General features: G+C 44.1%; 1 protein-coding gene, 1 long non-coding RNA gene and 1 pseudogene across 3 annotated transcripts in view; 1 reads left to right on the forward strand and 2 right to left on the reverse strand.

The window, feature by feature from the left end:
• Positions 1 to 3,579: 3,579 nt before the first annotated feature.
• Positions 3,580 to 7,311, reverse strand: LOC308564725 (mas-related G-protein coupled receptor member X2-like). Its single transcript, XM_081153292.1, has 2 exons — positions 7,213 to 7,311; positions 3,580 to 4,823 (listed from the first exon to the last, which is right to left on the reverse strand). Exons 1-2 carry the CDS (start codon positions 7,221 to 7,223, stop codon positions 3,842 to 3,844), a joined length of 993 nt encoding a protein of 330 aa, XP_081009418.1. The 5' UTR covers positions 7,224 to 7,311; the 3' UTR covers positions 3,580 to 3,841.
• Positions 7,312 to 14,840: 7,529 nt separating this feature from the next.
• LOC308564726 (mas-related G-protein coupled receptor member X2 pseudogene) lies at positions 14,841 to 15,722 on the reverse strand (annotated as a pseudogene). Its single transcript has one exon. The product of its transcript is annotated as a mas-related G-protein coupled receptor member X2 pseudogene (transcript).
• A 5,393-nt stretch (positions 15,723 to 21,115) lies between these two features.
• Positions 21,116 to 23,581, forward strand: part of LOC308564729 — a 42,358-nt gene continuing 39,892 nt past the window's right edge. Inside the window, exon 1 of the long non-coding RNA XR_013999985.1 lies at positions 21,116 to 21,166. This is a non-coding gene — a long non-coding RNA (uncharacterized lncRNA). The remainder of the gene's footprint in view (positions 21,167 to 23,581) is intronic.

The raw sequence follows: 23,581 nt of genomic DNA on the forward strand, positions 1-23,581 counted from the left end.
CACGTCCACTCACGTGTCAGCCACTCCCATCTGGTCATCCTCCCGGTAAGTAATCACTGTCGTGGAACCTAGAGTGGAAAACTGTGAACCTGAGGAATAGTGTCAAGCAATGTGAGTGTGCACTATGAGGCTTTAAAGAATAAAGTATATCATAGAATGATTGAAAGTTCACCATGGCCAGAACCCACTTTCCTGGTTTGTTTTAATTATCATGGCAATATGCATTCTTGTGTATAATTTTTTCCCAAATGATGGAGAGGTACATACAAGGTGACAGTCTCCCTGAGTTCCATTCTCCAGAGGCCCACCCATTCTTACTTCCTTTACTATTATTAGCTCTGAACCATAAACTTACAACTTATAGATGCCATCTATAAATTAAGTTATACTTTTAATTTAGCAACATTAAGAAATGGATCAATTGACATCCCTTATAAAATGTAAGGAATTCAGCATACATAGCATTCTTTTTCTTCCCTCTTCCACTTGATCTAATTTTAAAATTTATTTTAGCCCAGCTGGGCATGGCTCAGCGGGTTGAGCGTCGACCTAGGATCCAGACAATCGGGGTTCGATTTCCAGTCAGGGCACATGCCTGGTTGCGGGCTTGATCAATGACTCTCTCCTCATTGATGTTTCTATCTCTCTCTCCCCCTCCTTTCCTTTCTCTGAAATCAATAAAGATATATTTTTTAAAAAATTTATTTTCATTTGGTGTAAATATTAAAAATTTAAGTCTTATCGCTTATGTTTTCCTTTCATGTCCCTATGCTACAGTCAAATTAAGTTACTTGTATTTTTTTTTTTTTAAATCCTCACCCAAGGATATGCTTATTGATTTTTTAGAGAGAGGAAGGGCGGCAGAGAGACAGAGAAACATCGGTGTGAGAGAGAAACATCAATTGGTTGTGTCTCATACACACCCCAACCAGGGACTGAACCTTCAACCTAGGTATGTGCCCTGACTGGGAATTGAACCTGGGACCTTTTGGTGCATGGGACAACGCTCCAACCAACTGAGCCATAATGACCAGGGTGAGTTACTTATTATTTTTAAAATGTCATTTGAATTAGGCACTATTTCAAATATTCAGAAAAGTTCTTTAATGTGTTCATTCAGCGAATATTTTAAATAAGGATCTTGTTATGGGCTGAAATGTGTCCCCCCAAATTTATATGCTAAAGTCCTAACTCCCAGCACCTCACAATATGGCTATTTGGACATAGGGTCTTTAGAGAGGTAATTAAGTTAAAATGAGATAACTATGGTGGGCACTTATCTAACATGACTGACATCCTTATAAGAAGAGGATAGATATCAGGACACAGATATGTGGGCAGAAGGCCATGTGAGGACACAGGGAAAAGATGCTACCTGTAAGCCAAGAAGAGAGACCTCAGAACATACCAACCCTCCCAGCACCTTGATCTCAGAATTCTAGCCTTCAGAATTGTGAGAAAATAAATTTCTGTTGTTTAAGCCACCCAGTCTGTGGTACTTTGGTATGGCAGACGTAGCAAACTAATATAGACCTACTGTGTTCCAGGCATTATTTCAGGCAATGGAATGTCGGTGTGTACAACAACAATAAACTAGAGCATGGACTTTTGGAGCTTATCCTCTAAGGTCTTAGCTAAGCTTCAGACTGAAAAGAGAGGAAGTCTAAAGGGGTCTTCATTCATTAGAAGTCAAGGAGGAGTTGGATCCAGAAAGCCATATGTAGGGAAACTGACCAATAGAACAAAAGTCTCAGAATTAGACCCATATGCAGATGGGAATTTAGTATATGACAAAAAATGTATTCTAAAGTAGTGGGTGTAACATGAACTATTTGGTGAATGGAATTGTGATCACTGTTGGCCCTCTAAAATAAAATAAAGTTGAAAACATACTTTGCATATGATGTTAGGATAAATCCATATATAATCCAAATACTTAAAAATAAATAATGAAAATATATTAGTACCTGCAGAAACTATAGGAAAATTATTATTATTTTTGTCTTTATTGATTTCAAAGAGAGGAAGGGAGAGAGAGAGAAAAAAACCCATCAATGATGAGAGTCATTGATTGGTTGCCACCTGCACGCCCCTGCTGGGGATCGAGCCTGCAACCCGGGCATGTGCCCTGACCAGGAATCAAACTGCGATCTCCTGGATCATAGGTCGACGCTCAATGGCTGATCCTTGCTGGCCGGGCTCTTTTTTTTTTTAAATTTAACTTAATGTTGAGAAAGACTTTCAAAGTGTAGCACAAAACTCAGAAGGTATTAAAGAAAAGATTAATAAGGATGAGAACATACAGGATTTTTTTTGGTATGGCATGAACCATCACAGCCAAAAGAGAAAAAAATGAGTTGGGAAAATATTGGTAACTCATATAAAAGAAAAAGTACTAATTCCCCTATTTGTAAAAGTTCCTGTAAAACAATAATTCAAAATCCAATGAGCCAATAAGAAAATGATAAGTAATGAATTCATAATTTCTCAAAAATGCCCCTTAAACATATGGAAAGATAAGAAACCAAAGTAATAATAACAGAGATAAAAGTTAAAATTATAGAGAGTTCTATTTGACTCACTGAAATATAAAAGACCCCCAAATTTGGCAGCGTCCGCTGTGGGAGATGGTGGGGGACAAAATACACTGAGTTTAATTTGAAGATGAACCATCTCTCCTGCTCCCAATGTGGCTTTTGCAGGCAAAAAGACTGTAGCCCTGAAGAGGGTGTATTTTTTTCCCCCTCCAACTCTGCCCCTTGTCCTTGTGCCACCTGCCTGTTGTTTCTAGATGTGGTTTCTGACCCTGTAGGGTTGGGCATATCCCAGAGTCAGTGTCAGGAGAGTAGGACTTTCCTCTTTTGCTTGTCCTGTTTGGGTGACCTTGCTGGCTACATCTAGACTTGACAGTATTGTAGAGTTGACTCCAACTCATTTTGCAAAACTTAAGTCAACTTCTGTCACTTCAAGGCCACAAGAGACATGGCTCATTGCTCACTGCATTTCAGCCTATGACCTTTCTTCTTTTCTTTAAAAAAATACATTTTTATTGACTTCAGAGAGAAGAGGAGAGAGGGAGGGAGAGATAGAAACATCAATGATGAGAGTCATTGATTGGCTGCCTCCTGCATGCCCCCTGCTGGGGATGAAGCCGGCAACCTGGGCATGTGCCCTGACCGGGAATCAACCGAGATCTCCAGGATCCTAGGTTGATGCTCAACAGCTGAGCCATGCCTGCCAGGCATGATCCTTCTTAAGAGGGATCTAGCAACCATGACCACGTATTTGAGATGTCACAGGGAATGAAACTTATTTGCATACTGATCACCATTTCTTAAACACTCTTTGTACTTTTGTTAACAGTGCACTATGAATCGCCTCTTTTCCCTTTTCCATTTGTCCAGTTATGGTTTATCTTTTCTCACCTGTCTGAAAAGGTTGGTGTGATTCGCCAAACTGAAACAGGGTACTTGCTCTGTAAACTGTAGAGTCATAAGTTCAAATTCCAAGTATTTCAAGAAGACTTTCCTGAGCCATTTGTAGAGAAAGAGCACTCAATACATTCAATAAAGAAATTCAAAGGAAGATTACCTGAGAAATTTATTGGTAATGTCAGGAATGACGGAGAGCAATAACTTTCGGACTAATGCTTTCTCTGAGAGAAACTACAAAGGCCAGAGTAAAAACAACCAATTTGAAGACACTGGGGAATCACTGAAGCATTCTGAGGCCCGGGGCTGGGGGAAGACAAGATAATTTCCAAGCCTGACAGGGCAGCATTGAGTCTCTGAGTCACTTCTGACCCACCAGGGCAGAGGCCCGTGTCACTGGCCCAGACTGCTCACGACGACATCTCCAGGGTTTCCTGAGGAAGGCTTTCTCCCTCAGGAGTGTCCTGCAGAGCCCTCTGGAGAAGCAGCCTCAGGATCTGTCGCCGCTTCTGCCATCGCTGCCTAAAGGAGCCAACGAAGAAGTAAATGACGGGGTTGGCAGAGCTGTTGATACAGGACAAGGTATTGGCAACCTGGGAAAGATGGAGAGGATCTGAAGGAATTTTAAACCAGTATAAGAGGAACCATTGGATTCCCAAGGGTAGGCCGCAGAGGAGGAAGACCAGCACTGTGAGCATGAGGGTCACACAGAGCCTGGTCAGCGGTACCCGCTGGGAGCCACACAGCAGTCTGGTCGTCAGGGCCAGGCTGGACCCAAAGGTAAGCACAAATAACAAAATCAGCCAGGCGGCAGTGATGAAATCCAACACTGGACACCAAACAGGATGTGGATGCCCAGTGAAGAATTCACAGTAATTCCCTTCCAGGATGCTCAGCAGCAGGGACAGGGCCCAGAGCAGGGCACACATGACGGCTGACGTGTGTCTGGGGCGGCGGCAGCGATACCAGATGGGCCACAGGACAGACAGGCAGCGCTCTGTGCTAATGGCGCTGAGAATGCTCAGGCCTGCGATGTAGAAAAGGAATAACACCGGGATGGAAAACCTGGCTATATCAGTGCAGTCAGAAGGGAAGACGTGAAGTGTACACAGGGAAAATAAAACCTGACAGCAGAGGAAGAGGAAGTCGGCCGCGGCCAGGTTGAGGATGTAGACGGAGAAGGTGGTCCTCCGCATGTGGACGCCCAGCAGCCAGAGCACCACCGCGTTTCCCGCCAGCCCGGCCAGGACAATGATGAGTGTCAGCGATTCCCGGATTAGGATCTCCATCTCCACTGCTTCAGAGGCCCGGGCACTTCCATTTGTTGGTGTGAATTGTGTCTCCCAGGCTGTGACAGTTGTATCCGTGCTCAGAAACCCTCCAGTTGTGGACCTGGAAACAAAACAAGACTTGAGCACCTGCTGTATGATCACTGACCCTCATGGCCACCTGATGTGGAAATTACTGTCGAATTGTATGGGAAAGGGCAATGGATTCTTCCAGAGATTAAAATTCTTCCTGAAGACCACAGAGCCTTGGAGTCCTGGACCCTGACTTCAAACCCAGTTCTCTCTGATGCTAGAGCCTGGCCTCTCTCTACTGCAACAGAGACCCCCTGTGTCCACATCTCCACTCACCATCATAGGACTTGTCATGGGCCCGGGAGGCAGGGGGACAGAAGTCTTCACAGGTGGTGTAGATGACAACAGGACTCTGAGTCCCCCAACACCTCTGCTCTGGGCCAATGGCTTCTGCTGGGGAGCAGGATGTCAGAAGCCCCAGGGCAACGTGAGTGACTGAGAGTGGTCTACTCAACAGGGAGAAAGGGGATTATAACTTAGGGTCAGGAAGGTCATGAGACCCCTTCCTAGGACAGTGTGACGACGCCAAGGCCCTTGCACTAGAAATGGCCCAGTGTGCCAGGGTTATGAGGATAGACAGTGCTTTCCTCTTCCCCACTGTCCTGTCCCCAGGGCCTAACTCTGTGTGAGAACGTGGTGGGGTAGTCAAGAAAATTTTAATTCACCAATGAATGAATGAATGAATGAATGAATGAATGAGGAACACAAGGGAAATGGAAAATCTGGATTTAATGTAATATAAAATTAAAAAAAAATGAAATGAGTCCCCTCAAACCACATATGTAAAGAAAAGAAGAAAATTTCATTTCTAATGATTCCTTCTGTGAAAAGCTGTTGTGTGTTTCAAAGAATTTTTTATGCCTGCATGCAGAATGAACGATGGCCACTGTGCTGTCTCCAGCCAGGAAGGGCCAGTACATGGCTTTGGTGAGGGACTAGAAGATGTCAGCACATACTTTTGGGAGAGGATTCAGGGCTCAACATAATTTCTGTGCATTTTAGAGGAGCAGAAGGAAGTTTGAGAAGGAGAGAGAGAAATGGCAATGGGTTTGAATAGAGGTAGTTGTGACAGAAATAGAGAAGGGGGATTATTGTGTGATTTTCCTATGGTGTGTGTAATATAAAACCCACCCATGGCCCCTCTGTGAGATTATGAGGACAGACTGGTTTGTAGATTAAAGCCTTTGTGTAAGAGAATTCTCATGGTGCTGTGGTGAAGTGCTTATTTCTACTTAAAACTGGGCTTTGGATGAAAAGACAGGTTCTTGCAGAATTTAGGTGAGAAAGAAACAGCAGCTCACACATAGGTGAAGAGCCGCAGCTGATGAGCACTTATGTGGCATCACCCATTTTCATCCTCCCAGTAGCCCTATGGGCCAGTACTCCTCTTATTCCTACCTTGTATATGAGGAAAGAGAAGCACAAGTAGGTTGAACATGTTCCAGGTCTCACGGGCACCAGTGGAAGAGCCTGGATCTGAACCCACAGGTCTGTGTCAGGAGATGTAATAAAAAGTTGATCTAATCACATTGAGAGAGAAAAAATTCCAGGAAATCCACCCAAGAGGAGGTGATGAGAAGAAGAGGATTTTCTTCACTTGCCATCAAATCTCATTTCCAGCTTCTCTACCCTCCTCTGTGTCCTGGGAGGTCATGTCTCTGCCTCACCCCTGAGCCCCCTTTCTCTCTGGCTCCTGGTTGCTCTCAGGAAAGGGAGACCCTGACATGTGATTGGAGGGCAGGAGGAGAGTGATTGAGATTTTTAACCCCCTTGGTCTCTGCTATCATGCTGTGAGTTGACCATGGTGGTGTTACTGTACCAAAGGACATAGTCCATCTGGTGGCTTTTCTTAACGTCACAGTGACGACCACTGTGACAGCCACAGTCTTCCCTGTGTTCTGGCAACCTATCTTTGCCTCTACCGGTCAGCATGCAAATGTAAATAGCTCCCTGTTATGACTAATCTTTGGGGACCTCTGCATCCTTTATCGATTTCCCTCAGTCCTGCAAACCCCTTTGTACACAGTCCCTTTATTAAACTCTCCTTAATTACCCATTAGTTTATGCCTTGTGTTTTTTGCTGTTACAAGAATATAACATACAAACAGAGAGACAAAGAAACCCGTTGAAGAGCAAGCTAATCTGTGAAACGTGAGGTTATTAACAGCAATTCAGGTTTGGAAACAATGTCTGTGAAGCAGAAAGGACCGGGTTGGCCCAGTGTGGATCTCCCACAGCCTCAGCTACCAGCACCCAAAGCTTCCCTGAGGGACCTTCATGCGTCTGGACTCTCCTTGATGGGTGCTCATGGCTCCTTGCATGCCCCACCCCAAAATGCAGTCATGAGCATGTGGACTACGAGGGACAAAACAAAAAACAAAACTGCCTTTGAAAGAATGTAGCTCTGAGCCAACTCTTACCTGAGCACCATCTTGTAGTTGAAGGTGGTGAGTAGAGACAGAAGAGCCTTCCAGGGAGTTCCGAATACCAGAGAGTGCCTTTCTACTCCTGGATAGGAGGTGTCTGCAGGAGCAGGGGTGGAATCTGATGACCAAGAGAGGCTTATCAAGATGCTGGGCAGCCCCTGTGATTTCCTGCACAAGGGGCACTGTCAAATGAGATTCTGGAGATGTTGAGACAAGGACCTCACGAGATGTTTCTCATTTGCCCTGACTCCAAGGACTTCTCTCTTCCTCTCTCCATCTTATCCCATGTGGTCGCTCCCACCCCCTCCGTGTGAGTAGTGGCTGAAGTGGAGCCAGTGGCTGCCTACTGTGAGCCTGTTCAGGAGGCCCACCCACCAGGCAATGTGCGCTTCCATAGCTAAAGGAGGGTTTGCTTGGCATTCAGGGCCCTGCATGGCCTGGCTCATCTGATCTGTTTCTGTTTACTCCCAGAAATAATGCATGCACATTAGTTTATTTCAGAGGACACCAGAGTATATAAAATGAAATGTAAAGAGTCTCCTAATCTCAATCCCCATTAGCAACTAATGTTTACAGTTCCCATTTTAAACTCTTTTACAAGTTATTTTATAGCTTTGAATAATGAAACTACATTTCTAGTTTTGATTTATCAATATCAACAAGTGTGTACATTGTGTTGCCTTATAAAAGACAAGAAATTTGGCACACCACAGGCACTACCTGTCACCTCTCTCTCTCTACTCATGACATTTGTTAGCTAGATTATTTTCAGATGATCTGGGACTACCAGTATTTTCAGCCTCAGCTCTTATGATTTCCTTTCATGTGCCCATGCTGCAGCCAAATTCAGTTAGATGGCATTTCCTTTAACAACTTAAGTATGGCCCTGGCACGCTTGGCTCAGTGGCTAGAACATCGGCCTATGGACTGAAGGTTCCCGGGTCTGATTCCAGTCAAGGGAATGTACCTTGGTTGCAGGCTCAACCTGCGGCCCTGGTCAGGGCTACCCCGGGAGGCAACCAATTGATGTGTCTCTCCCACATCCATCTTTCTCTCTCTCTGTTCCACTATCTCTGAAAAGCAATGGAAAAATATCTTCACATGAGGACTTAGAAAAAAACAAACAAACAAAAGAAACTTAAGTATGAAGCATTTAAAGCAATCAGAAAAACTTATTCACTCATTTCTGCATTTACCCTACTCTGTTATGTGCCTATGCTGTGCCAGGCACTGTTTCAGGCAGGGTCGGGGCAGTGATGAACAACACACAGGCCTGTGCCCCTGCATTCCAGAGGAGCTGAGTGAGGTCACCCTGAGAGTGAGTGTTGAGGATGAAGAGTTTGAGACTGAGCATTAGCCCCCCCGCCCCCCAGAGCCCTGGAAGGAAAGGCGGGCCCAGCCAGCCCTGCAGTAGGAAGCAGCTACTGAAGGAGTGGGTGAAGTGGGAGAGCACAGGATCTTGAGGCTGAACTGAGAACATGACTGGAAAGAAGGGAGTGAGCAATAACCTCAGTCCCACTTGAGACACTCAGTAAGATGAAGACTAAGAATTAGACGTGGGATATGTAATATTGAGCCATTGCCAGTTATGACAGGCATGGTTCCAGTGAATGGTGAGGCTGGAAGACTGAAAGATTTGGTTTTGGAGAGAATGGCAGGAGGTGTGATAATCCTCCTGGAAAACTCTGGAGAATCAACTGACAATCATCAAGGTTAAAGACAGCTCAGAAAGATGGCTGGGAACAAAATTATTCCACAAAAATCAATATCTTTTCCATATATATATATATATATATATATATATATATATATATATATATAGAGAGAGAGAGAGAGAGAGAGAGAGAGAGAGAGAGAGAGATATGATGACACTGTATTAAACCTCACCACTTCTGGAGAAAATGGGAATAAAGGAAGACTGATCAACCCTAAGAGATATTAGGAGCTATTCTTAAACATCAGTGTAAACAATAATGTTGTGTTAATATACAAACAGGTAGAAAGATGATCTCATGGAATCAAACATAAATTTATATGGAATTCAGTCTCTTACAGCCTGTTAACCTACGAATTGTATGTCACCCCTTTCCCTCCTCTGCCTCTGTTTGGTGCATTGGACAAAGCCAACAACTGTCCCCAGAAGTCTGCCCTCCTCATGAATAGCACCAAGACCTTAGGAAACTTCAGCCTCTGTTTCTGTCCTCCCAACCCACTGTGCTCCAGGATGTAACTTTGATTCTGTTTCCTCCCCACATTAAACAGTTATTGTTTTCAATAGTATTTGTTCAAATATATTCCCATAATCACCAGTGTTTTTGCTTGCCTTTCCATTTCCCATCTCATGTGTTCCATTCCTGAAAACACATTCTTTAGGATTCCATTTGTGAGAGTGTGTGGGTGATAAGTGCTCCAGTGTTTCTCTGTCTGAAAAAGTCATAGTTTCACCCTCATTTTTAAGAGATTGGTCATCTGTCAAGTTTCCTTTCCCTTGCAGTGATGTGTGTGTTTTCTTTCTAAGAGCTTACTTTTTTCTCTGGTGTGGTATATTTTCACCGTCGTGTGTCCAGTGGCTTTCTTTTCCATCATGTTTGGAATTTGTGGAGTTTCCTGGATCAAGATTTTTGTCATTTAATATTTTTGAACAATTTTCTGCTATTATCTCTTCAAACATTACATAGTGATTAAGAACACAAAGCCTGGAGCCAGGCTGCTTGGTTGGCATCCCCAAGTGGGCTTAGACAAACATCTTAACTCCTTTATCTAAAATGAAATTATAACCTACTTTAAAGGTTTATTGTAAATATTTATGAGTTAATGATATAATAGTTTAGAACAGGAACACATAGTAAGTACTATATTCTTGTTAGTTTTTATGATTTTTATTGTTCTTTCTTTCTCGAGGTTTAATTCAACATATGTTAGAGTTTCTTTTCCTATTTTCCATATTTCCTAACTTCTCTCTCTCTTATTTGTCTCCTAGGGAGCCAGATGGGTAATTTCTACAGATGTGTCTTCCAGGTTAGTAGTTTCTTTTCCACTGTGTCTAATCTTCTGTTTAGTTCATCTACTGAATTTTCAATTCAATTTTTATATTATTAATTTCTAGTTCTACATGATGTTTTGTTTTTAGATTTGTTTCATCATATTTTAATCTCTTTAATCGGGCTCACATTTTCAATTCTTTCTTTTATGTCTCTCACCCTAAAGTATAGCAATAATTTAATTCTCAAACACTAATGCTGAAGTCTATATATGTCTGATTTTATTGCTTACTGTTTCTCCTTGAACTTTCATATGGTGCCTTGTGTCTTTGGGTCTTTGGAATTTTTTATTGTGAGCTGTTCACTTTCCTTGGGACTTTACTTGTGGGAATTCTTTGAGGTCTGAATTATAGTTGAGTTCCTCCAGAGAGGTCTTGTGTTTTCTTCTGCTAAATGACTAGAGGAACTTCCTAGCATGGGTTTCACCATCAGGATGTGCCCAGGAACCTCATCTGTCATTTTCAGTTTTAGAGAAACCCCAGGTTTTTTGAATTTGGACCACAATGTGATACTGACTTGTGGCTACAAATTCGCAATAGAGAGAATATTTTTCTGCACCAAGAGCTAAGCTTGATAGAGTAATTCTTTGGTAGTTTTATTTCTCACTAATAAAAAAATCCAGTAAAGACATTCCAACCAGGAAAACTAGAATACCGGTTTTCCAGGCTTTTTATTTCTAGACTCTCCTGGGTCCACACCTCGTGTTCCCTGACAGCAGATCAGAATGGATGACAGACAGGAGGACACAGAATGAAGGAGCCAATAGAGAGGAAGGACCAGAGGCAGGAGCTGGTTCTCCCCAGTCACATGAACATGGCTACAGGCTTCCTTCATTCCTTCGGTGCATTGCTTCCCAAATTGTACAGAAGTGAGAAACTCATCTAAGGCAACTACAGATGAGTCCATTTTCAACAAAGGCTATGCTTATTACATGTTGGGTAATTTTTTAAGAATTAAATTTATCTTTATTGATTTCAGAGAGAAGAAGGGAGAGGGAGAAAGAGTTGAAACATCAATGATGAGAGAGTCATCATTGATCGGCTGCCTCGTGCTCTCCCCTGACTGGGGATGGAGCCTACAACCTGGGCTTGTGCCCTGACCAGGAATTGAACCGCGATCTCCTGGATCCTCAAAATATATCTGTGCAAGCGTATTTAGTAAAATCAGCTAAACACACACATTCACACACACTCATACACACTCTTCAAGCAAAACTGTTCTTTATGTGGACTTTCTAAATGACACTACCCTGCATTCTGAATTCATAACAGAAGTTTTTGGGCCATGGAATGAGACCTAAATTGATGAGTGTATCACAGTGATAAAAATGGGAAACTCTGAAACCATTAAGGACCTGACCAGTGATAGTCATCCTGAAATAAAATTTGGCCTCATAGAAAGCCTTTATTGAGGTCTCCATTCTCTTTGGTATAAAACAGATCCAAAGGGAGTGGTGGCCTAAAACGGGAGTGAAGCAAGATGGTGGTAGATTGAGTGGAAAATACACTGATACTCTCTCAGGACCAAACTGGAATTACAACAAAAATATAAGAAAACCACCCTGAATAATCAACTGAAGACTAGTGGGAGAGAACGCTCATAACCAAGGACATAAAGTGGAGACCGCATAGAGGCTGGTAGGAAGTGTGGAGGCATGAGAGGGCTGGCTGGGCTCCCACAGGCACCACATAAGTTCATTTAACATATGTTTATGGCATGTCTACTTTGTGCCAGGCACTGTTGTAGGCACTGGGGAACCTGGAGTGAACATCAGAGACAAAAATCCCAGTGGCTGTTAAAATTACATTCTGGAGATACCTGTATGCAAGCTTAAAAGCTTGTTTGGATTGAGTGAAACTCTGGTTGCTCTGTCTTGTTTGATATGATTGTACTCAACTAGTAGCAAACTCTACTGTGAAAGGCATCTGTCCACTACACCTTGGTGTTCTGTTCTTTCCTGAAGCTCCCAGCATTGTGCTGAGCCATATTGGTCCCTTTCACTCCATCAGCATCTTTCCGAAGTTCATAGATACCCAGATTTTATAGGTGGGGGGAGGGGGGACCTTAGTCACCACATTACTGATGGAAAATCTGAGAGTCAGCGAGGGCAGGAGTCTGTGTACCCCTCAAACAGAGAGCAGGGAACCTAACTCTAGTGTGTGCCTTGCTCCCTCCACCACAAAGTCCCTCCCCTTGGCTCCTTCTCCATTGGGTGATTTTGTTGGTGTGGGAACTGCACTGCTAATAATCTCACCTTTTTCAGAAAAGGAAATGTGTTTCCCAGGAGATGCTGGGGCACTGTCTGAGGCCGACCAATGGAGGCATTAGGACCAGCACCTGGGTTGGTTAGTTCTGACAGTAGCAGCCAAACTGCTGCTTTGATTGACCCTAAAGGACACATGACCAATAAGCCTCTTCTGTGAGCATCAAGGTGCTGGCTGTCTGCCCCCCCCATTCTCGACCGGGTGTGGTTCTGCCTGTGCCTCTGTCTGCCTGTTTCTCTGTCTACCTATGTCTGATTCTCTGTGTGTGTTGTTTTTTCCTCTCTCTCTTAGACTCCTCTCTGTTTATCTCTGCATGGCTCTATTTCTGGTTTTCTTTTTTGTGTCCTTGGTTTTATATATCCCTCCTTTCTCTCTATGTCTCCACTCCCAGGCCTTCACATCACCTTCAACAGTTTGAGGGGATTATCTCAAGAAAGGGCTCAATAAGACCTTTTTATTTTTTAACACTTCAGTTGTGGGGGTGTGGAGGCTCAGAGGTGTGTGCAGACCATTGGGGACGCAGACGGGACAGGGCTCTCAAGGTCTCTGGAGAGTTTCTGCTTGAGCCAGAGCTGGCAGCAAAGTGTCAGGCACTTTCCTGAAATTGCTGTCAGCTCTAGGTGTACACCCAGGCTGATTGAAGTAAACATACTACACAGTCCCTCCCATGCCAGGCCCTCGGAGGGAAACTGAGCATGCAGGAGTGAAGGGAGTGAGTGGGCACCTGGTTCTTTGGTAGCAATAGTATGGGGGCAAAGGTGAATTGGCTTGGGGAAAGTAGGTACCAGTAGCTCTGCTTCCTCTGGGGGACCAAATCATTGGTGTTGGGTCATTGACCTTTGTAGGACCAGGGTTTTATGAGTAAAGGATGTTAACAAGTGTGAATATACAGGTTTATACAGTTAACCCTTGAACAAAAGGGGTTTGAACTTCTTGGTCTAGTTATAGTCACATTTTTTGTGTGTAAATAATGATACTACATTTTGAAAGGGGTAGAAGATGGCGTGCAGAATTTAAATACGAGATTTCTGATAACTGGTTACCAGCTCTTAAGCAATCAACCATATCAAAGTTATAAACAATTAGAGTGGAATTTTTATGTGAGGTAAAATACATTGAGTTTAATTTGAAGATGAACCATCTCTCCTGCTCCCAATGTGGCTTTTGCAGGCAAAAAGACTGTAGCCCTGAAGAGGGTGTATTTCTCCCCCCCCCCCGCCCCCCAAGCCCGCCCCTTATCCTTGTGCCACTTGCCTGTTGTTTCTAGATGTGGTTTCTGACCCTGTAGGGTTGGGCATATCCCAGAGTCAGTGTCAGGAGAGTAGGACTTTCCTCTTTTGCTTGTCCTGTTTGGGTGACCTTGCTGGCTACATCTAGACTTGACAGTATTGTAGAGTTGACTCCAACTCATTTTGCAAAACTTAAGTCAACTTCTGTCACTTCAAGGCCACAAGAGACATGGCTCATTGCTCACTGCATTTCAGCCTATGACCTTTCTTCTTTTCTTTAAAAAAATACATTTTTATTGACTTCAGAGAGAAGAGGAGAGAGGGAGGGAGAGATAGAAACATCAATGATGAGAGTCATTGATTGGCTGCCTCCTGCATGCCCCCTGCTGGGGATGAAGCCGGCAACCTGGGCATGTGCCCTGACCGGGAATCAACCGAGATCTCCAGGATCCTAGGTTGATGCTCAACAGCTGAGCCATGCCTGCCAGGCATGATCCTTCTTAAGAGGGATCTAGCAACCATGACCACGTATTTGAGATGTCACAGGGAATGAAACTTATTTGCATACTGATCACCATTTCTTAAACACTCTTTGTACTTTTGTTAACAGTGCACTATGAATCGCCTCTTTTCCCTTTTCCATTTGTCCAGTTATGGTTTATCTTTTCTCACCTGTCTGAAAAGGTTGGTGTGATTCGCCAAACTGAAACAGGGTACTTGCTCTGTAAACTGTAGAGTCATAAGTTCAAATTCCAAGTATTTCAAGAAGACTTTCCTGAGCCATTTGTAGAGAAAGAGCACTCAATACATTCAATAAAGAAATTCAAAGGAAGATTACCTGAGAAATTTATTGGTAATGTCAGGAATGACGGAGAGCAATAACTTTCGGACTAATGCTTTCTCTGAGAGAAACTACAAAGGCCAGAGTAAAAACAACCAATTTGAAGACACTGGGGAATCACTGAAGCATTCTGAGGCCCGGGGCTGGGGGAAGACAAGATAATTTCCAAGCCTGACAGGGCAGCATTGAGTCTCTGAGTCACTTCTGACCCACCAGGGCAGAGGCCCGTGTCACTGGCCCAGACTGCTCACGACGACATCTCCAGGGTTTCCTGAGGAAGGCTTTCTCCCTCAGGAGTGTCCTGCAGAGCCCTCTGGAGAAGCAGCCTCAGGATCTGTCGCCGCTTCTGCCATCGCTGCCTAAAGGAGCCAACGAAGAAGTAAATGACGGGGTTGGCAGAGCTGTTGATACAGGACAAGGTATTGGCAACCTGGGAAATATGAGAGAAGGCATCTGAACCACTTTGTGACCAGAATACGAGGAACCATTGGATGCCGAAGGGTAGGCCGCAGAGGAGGAAGACCAGCACTGTGAGCATGAGGGTCACACAGAGCCTGGTCAGCGGTACCCGCTGGGAGCCACACAGCAGTCTGGTCGTCAGGGCCAGGCTGGACCCAAAGGTAAGCACAAATAACAAAATCAGCCAGGCGGCAGTGATGAAATCCAACACTGGACACCAAACAGGATGTGGTTCCCCAATGAGGAATTTACAGTAATCCCATTCCAGGATGCTCAGCAGCAGGGACAGGGCCCAGAGCAGGGCACACATGACGGCTGACGTGTGTCTGGGGCGGCGGCAGCGATACCAGATGGGCCACAGGACAGACAGGCAGCGCTCTGTGCTAATGGCGCTGAGAATGCTCAGGCCTGAGATGTAGGAAAGGTTTACCACTGGGATGAAAAACCAGGCTTTATTAAAGCAGTCAGAAGGGAAGACGTGAAGTTTACACAGGGAAAATAAAACCTGGCAGCAGAGGAAGAGGAAGTCGGCCACAGCCAGGTTGAGCATGTAGACGGAGAAGGCGGTCCTCCCTATGCGGACGCCCAGCAGCCAGAGCACCACCGCGTTTCCCGCCAGCCCGGCCAGGACAATGATGAGTGTCAGCCATTCCAGGATTAGGATCTTCATCTCCAGTGCTTCAGAGGCCCGGGCACTTCCATTTGTTGGTGTGAATTGTGTCTCCCAGGTTGTGACAGTTGTATCCGTGCTCAGAAACCCTCCAGTTGTGGACCTGGAAACAAAACAAGACTTGAGCACCTGCTGTATGATCACTGACCCTCATGGCCACCTGATGTGGAAATTACTGTCGAATTGTATGGGAAAGGGCAATGGATTCTTCCAGAGATTAAGATTCTTCCTGAAGACCACAGAGCCTTGGAGTCCTGGACCCTGACTTCAAACCCAGTTCTCTCTGATGCTAGAGCCTGGCCTCTCTCTACTGCAACAGAGACCCCCTGTGTCCACATCTCCACTCACCATCATAGGCCTTGTCATGGCCCGGGAGGCAGGGGGACAGAAGTCTTCACAGGTGGTGTAGATGACAATAGGACTCTGAGTCCCCCGACACCTCTGCTCTGGGCCAATGGCTTCTGCTGGGGAGCAGGATGTCAGAAGCCCCAGGACAACGTGAGTGACTGAGAGTGGTCTACTCAACAGGGAGAAAGGGGATTATAACTTGGGGTCAGGAAGGGCATGAGACCCCTTCCTAGGACAGTGTGACGACGCCAAGGCCCTTGCACTAGAAATGGCCCAGTGTGCCAGGGTTATGAGGATAGACAGTGCTTTCCTCTTCCCCACTGTCCTGTCCCCAGGGCCTAACTCTGTGTGGGAACGTGGTGGGGTAGTCAAGAAAATTTTAACTCACCAATGAATGAATGAATGAATGAATGAATGAATGAATGAGTGAGGAGCACAAGGGAAATGGAAAATCTGGATTTAATGTAATATAAAATTAAAAAAAAATGAAATGAGTCCCCTCAAACCACATATGTAAAGAAAAGAAGAAAATTTCATTTCTAATGATTCCTTCTGTGAAAAGCTGTTGTGTGTTTCAAAGAATTTTTTATGCCTGCACGCAGAATGAACGATGGCCACTGTGCTGTCTCCAGCCAGGAAGGGCCAGTACATGGCTTTGGTGAGGGACTAGAAGATGTCAGCACATACTTTTGGGAGAGGATTCAGGGCTCAACATAATTTCTGTGCATTTTAGAGGAGCAGAAGGAAGTTTGAGAAGGAGAGAGAGAAATGGCAATGGGTTTGAATAGAGATAGTTGTGACAGAAATAGAGAAGGGGGATTATTGTATGATTTTCCTATGGTGTGTGTAATATAAAACCCACCCATGGCCCCTCTATGAGATTATGAGGACAGACTGGTTTGTAGATTAAAGCCTTTGTGTAAGAGAATTCTCATGATGCTGTGGTGAAGTGCTTATTTCTACTTAAAACTGGGCTTTGGATGAAAAGACAGAGGTTCTTGCAGAATTTAGGTGAGAAAGAAACAGCAGCTCACACATAGGTGAAGAGCCGCAGCTGATGAGCGCTTATGTGGCATCACCCATTTTCATCCTCCCAGTAGCCCCATGGGCCAGTACTCCTCTTATTCCTACCTTGTATATGAGGAAAGAGAAGCACAAGTAGGTTGAACATGTTCCAGGTCTCACGGGCACCAGTGGAAGAGCCTGGATCTGAACCCACAGGTCTGTGTCAGGAGATGTAATAAGAAGTTGATCTAATCACATTCAGAGAGAAAAAATTCCAGGAAATCCACCCAGGAGGAGGTGATGAGAAGACAAGGATTTTCTTCACTTGCCATCAAATCTCATTTCCAGCTTCTCTACCCTCCTCTGTGTCCTGGGAGGTCATGTCTCTGCCTCACCCCTCGGCCCCCTTTCCCTCTGGCTCCTGGTTGCTCTCAGGTAGGGCGACTCTGACATGTGATTGGAGGGCAGGAGGAGAGTGACTGAAATTTTTAACTCCCTGGGTCTCTGCTGTCAGGCTGTGAGTTGACCATAGTGCTGTTACTGTACCTAAGGACATAGTCCATCTGGTGGCTTTTCTTAAGGTCACAGTGATGACCACAGCCGACAGTCACAGCCTTCCCTGTGTCTAGCAACCTATCTTTGCCTCTACCGGTCAGCATGCAAATGTCAATAGCTCCCTGTTATGACTTATATTTGGGGACCTCTACATCCTTTATCGATTTCCCTCAGTCTTGCAAACCCCTTTGTACACAGTCCCTTTATTAAACTCTCCTTAATTACCCATTAGTTTATGCCTTGTGTTTTTTGCTGTTACAAGAATATAACATACAAACAGAGAGACAAAGAAACCCATTGAACAGCAAGCTAATGTGTAAAACGTGAGGTTATTAACAGCAATTCAGGTTTGGAAACAATGTCTGTGAAGCAGAAAGGACCGGGTTGGCCCAGTGTGGATCTCCCACAGCCTCAGCTACCAGCACCCAAAGCTTCCCTGAGGGACCTTCATGCGTCTGGACTCTCCTTGATGGGTGCTCATGGCTCCTTGCATGCCCCACCCCAAAATGCAGTCATGAGCATGTGGACTACGAGGGACAAAACAAAAAACAAAACTGCCTTTGAAAGAATGTAGCTCTGAGCCAACTCTTACCTGAGCACCATCTTGTAGTTGAAGGTGGTGAGTCGAGACAGAAGAGCTTTCCAGGGAGTTCCGAACACCAGAGAGTGCCTTTCTACCCCTGGATCGGAGGTGTCTGCAGGAGTAGGGGTGGAATCTGATGACCAAGAGAGGCTTATCAAGATGCTGGGCAGCCCCTGTGATTTCCTGCACAAGGGGCACTGTCAAATGAGATTCTGGAGATGTGAGACAAGGACCTCACGAGATGTTTCTCATTTGCCCTGACCCCAAGGACTTCTCTCTTCATCTCTCCATCTTATCCCATGTGGTCGCTCCCACCCCCTCCCTGTGAGTTGTGGCTGAAGTGGAGCCAGTGGCTGCCTACTGTGAGCCTGTTCAGGAAGCCCACCCTCCAGGCAATGTGGGCTTCCATAGCTACCGGAGAGTTTGGGTATCATTCAGGGCCCTGCATGGCCTGGCTCATCTGATCTGTTTCCATTTACTCCCAGAGATAATGCATGCACATTACTTTATTTCAGAGGACACCAGAGTATATAAAATGAAATGTAAAGTGTCTCCTAATCTCAATCCCCATTAGCAACTGATGTTTACAGTTCCCATTTTAAACTCTTTTACAAGTTATTTTATAGCTTTGCATAATGAAACTACATTTCTAGTTTCTATTTATCAATATCAACAAGTATGTATATTGTGTTGCCTTATAAAAGACGAGAAATTTGGCACACCACAGGCACTACCTGTCACCTCTCTCTCTCTACTCATGACATTTGTTAGCTAGATTATTTTCAGATGATCTGGGACTACCAGTTTTTCAGCCTCAGCTCTTATGACTTCCTTTCACGTGCCCATGCTGTAGCCAAATTAAGTTAGATGGCATTTCCTTCAACAACTTAAGTATGGTCCTGGCACGCTTGGCTCAGTGGCTAGAGCATCGGCCTACGGACTGAAGGTTCCCGGGTTTGATTCCAGTCAGGCTCAACCTGCGGCCTTGGCCTGGTCAGGGCTAGTGCAGGAGGCAACCAATCAATGTGTCTCTCCCACATTCATCTTTCTCTTTCTCTCTCTCTGTTCCACTATCTCTGAAAAGCAATGGAAAAATATCTTCAAATGAGGACTTACAAAAAACAAACCAAAAAAAGAAACAAGTATGAAGCATTTAAAGCAATCAGAAAAACTTATTCACTCATTTTTGCATTTACCCTACTCTGTTATGTGCCTATGCTGTGCCAGGCACTGTTTCAGGCAGGGATGAGGCAGTGATGAACAACACACTGGCCTGGGCCCCTGCATTCCAGAGGAGCTGAGTGAGGTCACCCTGAGAGTGAGTGTTGAGGATGAAGAGTTTGAGACTGAGCATTAGGCCCCCCTCGACCCCCCTCGCCCTGGGAGGAGAGGCGGGCCCAGCCAGCCCTGCAGTAGGAGGCAGCTACTGAAGGAGTGGGTGAAGTGGGAGAGCACAGGATCTTCAGGCTGAACTGAGAACATGACGGGGAAGAAGGGAGTGAGCAATAGCCTCAGTCCCACTTGAGATACTCGGTAAGATGAAGACTAAGAATTAGACGTGGGATATGTAATATTGAGCCATTGCCAGTTATGACAGGCATGGTTCCAGTGAATGGTGAGGCTGGAAGATTGAAAGATTTGGTTTAGGTGAGAATGGCAGGAGGTGTGATAATCCTTCTGGAAAACTCCGGAGAATCAACTGACAATCATCAAGGTTAAAGACAGCTCAGAACGATGGCTGGGAACAAAATTCCTCTACAAAAATCAATATCTTTCCCATATATATATAGAGAGAGGGAGCGATGATGACACTGTATTAAACCTCACCATTTCTGGAGAAAATGGGAATAAAGGAAGACTGATCAGCCCTAAGAGATATTAGGAGCTATTCTTAAACATCAGTGTAAACAATAATGTGTTAATATACAAACAGGTAGAAAGATGATCTCATGGAATTAGACATAAATTCATATGGAATTCAGTCTCTTACAGCCTGTTAACCTACAAATTGTACGTCACCCCTTTCCCTCCTCTGCCTCTGTTTGGTGCATTGGACAAAGCCAACAACTGTCCCCAGAAGTCTGCCCTCCTCATGAATAGCACCAAGACCTTAGGAAACTTCAGCCTCTGTTTCTGTCCTCCCAACCCACTGTGCTCTAGGATGTAACTTTGATTCTGTTTCCTCCCCACATTAAACAGTTATTGTTTTCAATAGTATTTGTTCAAATATATTCCCATAATCACCAGTGTTTTTGCTTGCCTTTCCATTTCCCATCTCATGTGTTCCATTCCTGAAAACACATTCTTTAGGACTCCATTTGTGAGAGTGTGTGGGCGATAAGTGCTCCAGTGTTTCTCTGTCTGAAAAAGTCATAGTTTCACCCTCATTTTTAAGAGATTGGTCATCTGTCAAGTTTCCTTTCCCTTGCAGTGATGTGTGTGTTTTCTTTCTAAGAGCTTACTTTTTTCTCTGGTGTGGTATATTTTCACCATCGTGTGTCCAGTGGCTTTCTTTTCCATCATGTTTGGAATTTGTGGAGTTTCCTGGATCAAGATTTTTGTCATTTAATATTTTTGAACAATTTTCTGCTATTATCTCTTCAAACATTACATAGTGATTACGAACACAAAGCCTGGAGCCAGGCTGCTTGGTTGGCATCCCCAAGTGGGCTTAGACAAACATCTTAACTCCTTTATCTAAAATGAAATTATAACCTACTTTAAAGGTTTATTGTAAATATTTATGAGTTAATGATATAATAGTATAGAACAGGAACACATAGTAAGTACTATATTCTTGTTAGTTTTTATGATTTTTATTGTTCTTTCTTTCTCGAGGTTTAATTCAACATATGTTAGAGTTTCTTTTCCTATTTTCCATATTTCCTAACCTCTCTCTCTTATTTGTCTCCTAGGGAGCCAGATGGGTAATTTCTACAGATGTGTCTTCCAGGTTAGTAGTTTCTTTTCCACTGTGTCTAATCTTCTGTTTAGTTCATCTACTGAATTTTCAATTCAATTTTTATATTATTAATTTCTAGTTTTACGTGATGTTTTGTTTTTAGATTTGTTTCATCATATTTTAATCTCTTTAATCGGGCTCACATTTTCAATTCTTTCTTTTATGTCTCTCACCCTAAAGTATAGCAATAATTTAATTCTCAAACACTAATGCTGAAGTCTATATATGTCTGATTTTATTGCTTACTGTTTCTCCTTGAACTTTCATATGGTGCCTTGTGTCTTTGGGTCTTTGGAATTTTTTATTGTGAGCTGTTCACTTTCCTTGGGACTTTACTTGTGGGAATTCTTTGAGGTCTGAATTATAGTTGAGTTCCTCCAGAGAGGTCTTGTATTTTCTTCTGCTAAATGACTAGAGGAACTTCCTAGCATGGGTTTCACCATCAGGATGTGCCCAGGAACCTCATCTGTCATTTTCAGTTTTAGAGAAACCCCAGGTTTTTTGAATTTGGACCACAATGTGATACTGACTTGTGGCTACAAATTCGCAATAGAGAGAATATTTTTCTGCACCAAGAGCTAAGCTTGATAGAGTAATTTTTTGGTAGTTTTATTTCTCACTAATAAAAAATCCAGTAAAGACATTCCAACCAGGAAAACTAGAATACCGGTTTTCCAAGCTTTTTATTTCTAGACTCTCCTGGGTCCACACCTCGTGTTCCCTGACAGCAGATCAGAATGGATGACAGACAGGAGGACACAGAATGAAGGAGCAAATAGAGAGGAAGGACCAGAGGCAGGAGCTGGTTCTCCCCAGTTACATGAACATGGCTACAGGCTTCCTTCATTCCTTCGGTGCATTGCTTCCCAAATTGTACAGAAGTGAGAAACTAATCTAAGGCAACTACAGATGAGTCCATTTTCAACAAAGGCTATGCTTCTTACATGTTGGGTAATTTTTTAAGAATTAAATTTATCTTTATTGATTTCAGAGAGAAGAAGGGAGAGGGAGAAAGAGAGTTGAAACATCAATGATGAGAGAGTCATTGATCGGCTGCCTCCTGCTCTCCCCTGAGTGGGGATGGAGCCCACAACCTGGGCTTGTGCCCTGACCAGGAATTGAACCGCGATCTCCTGGATCCTCAAAATATATCTGTGCAAGCGTATTTAGTAAAATCAGCTAAACACACACATTCACACACACTCATACACACTCTTCAAGCAAAACTGTTCTTTATGTGGACTTTCTAAATGACACTACCCTGCATTCTCCAGTCTAATGAAAAGAATTCATAACAGAAATTTTTGGGCCATGGAATGAGACCTAAATTGATGAGTGTATCACAGTGATAAAAATGGGAACCTCTGAAACCATTAAGGACCTGACCAATGATAGTCATCCTGAAATAAAATTTGGCCTCATAGAAAGCCTTTATTGAGGTCTCCATTCTCTTTGGTATAAAACAGATCCAAAGGGAGTGGTGGCCTAAAACGGGAGTGAAGCAAGATGGTGGTAGATTGAGTGGAAAATACACTGATACTGTCTCAGGACCAAACTGGAATTACAACAAAAATATAAGAAAACCACCCTGAATAATCAACTGAAGACTAGTGGGAGAGAACGCTCATAACCAAGGACATAAAGTGGAGACCGCATAGAGGCTGGTAGGAAGTGTGGAGGCATGAGAGGGCTGGCTGGGCTCCCACAGGCACCACATAAGTTCATTTAACATATGTTTATGGCATGTCTACTTTGTGCCAGGCACTGTTGTAGGCACTGGGGAACCTGGAGTGAACATCAGAGACAAAAATCCCAGTGGCTGTTAAAATTACATTCTGGAGATACCTGTATGCAAGCTTAAAAGCTTGTTTGGATTGAGTGAAACTCTGGTTGCTCTGTCTTGTTTGATATGATTGTACTCAACTAGTAGCAAACTCTACTGTGAAAGGCATCTGTCCACTACACCTTGGTGTTCTGTTCTTTCCTGAAGCTCCCAGCATTGTGCTGAGCCATATTGGTCCCTTTCACTCCATCAGCATCTTTCCGAAGTTCATGAGGGGGGGCTTAGTCACCACATTACTGATGGAAAATCTGAGAGTCAGCGAGGGCAGGAGTCTGTGTACCCCTCAAACAGAGAGCAGGGAACCTAACTCTAGTGTGTGCCTTGCTCCCTCCACCCCATAATTCCTCCCCTTGGCTCCTTCTCCATTGGGTGATTTTGTTGGTGTGGGAACTGCACTGCTAATAATCTCACCTTTTTCAGAAAAGGAAATGTGTTTCCCAGGAGATGCTGGGGCACTGTCTGAGGCCGACCAATGGAGGCATTAGGACCAGCACCTGGGTTGGTTAGTTCTGACAGTAGCAGCCAAACTGCTGCTTTGATTGACCCTAAAGGACACATGACCA

The sequence above is a fragment of the Miniopterus schreibersii genome (genome assembly GCF_964146895.1).
Source record: "Miniopterus schreibersii genome assembly, chromosome: 12".
NCBI classification, from domain to species: Eukaryota; Metazoa; Chordata; class Mammalia; order Chiroptera; family Miniopteridae; genus Miniopterus; species Miniopterus schreibersii.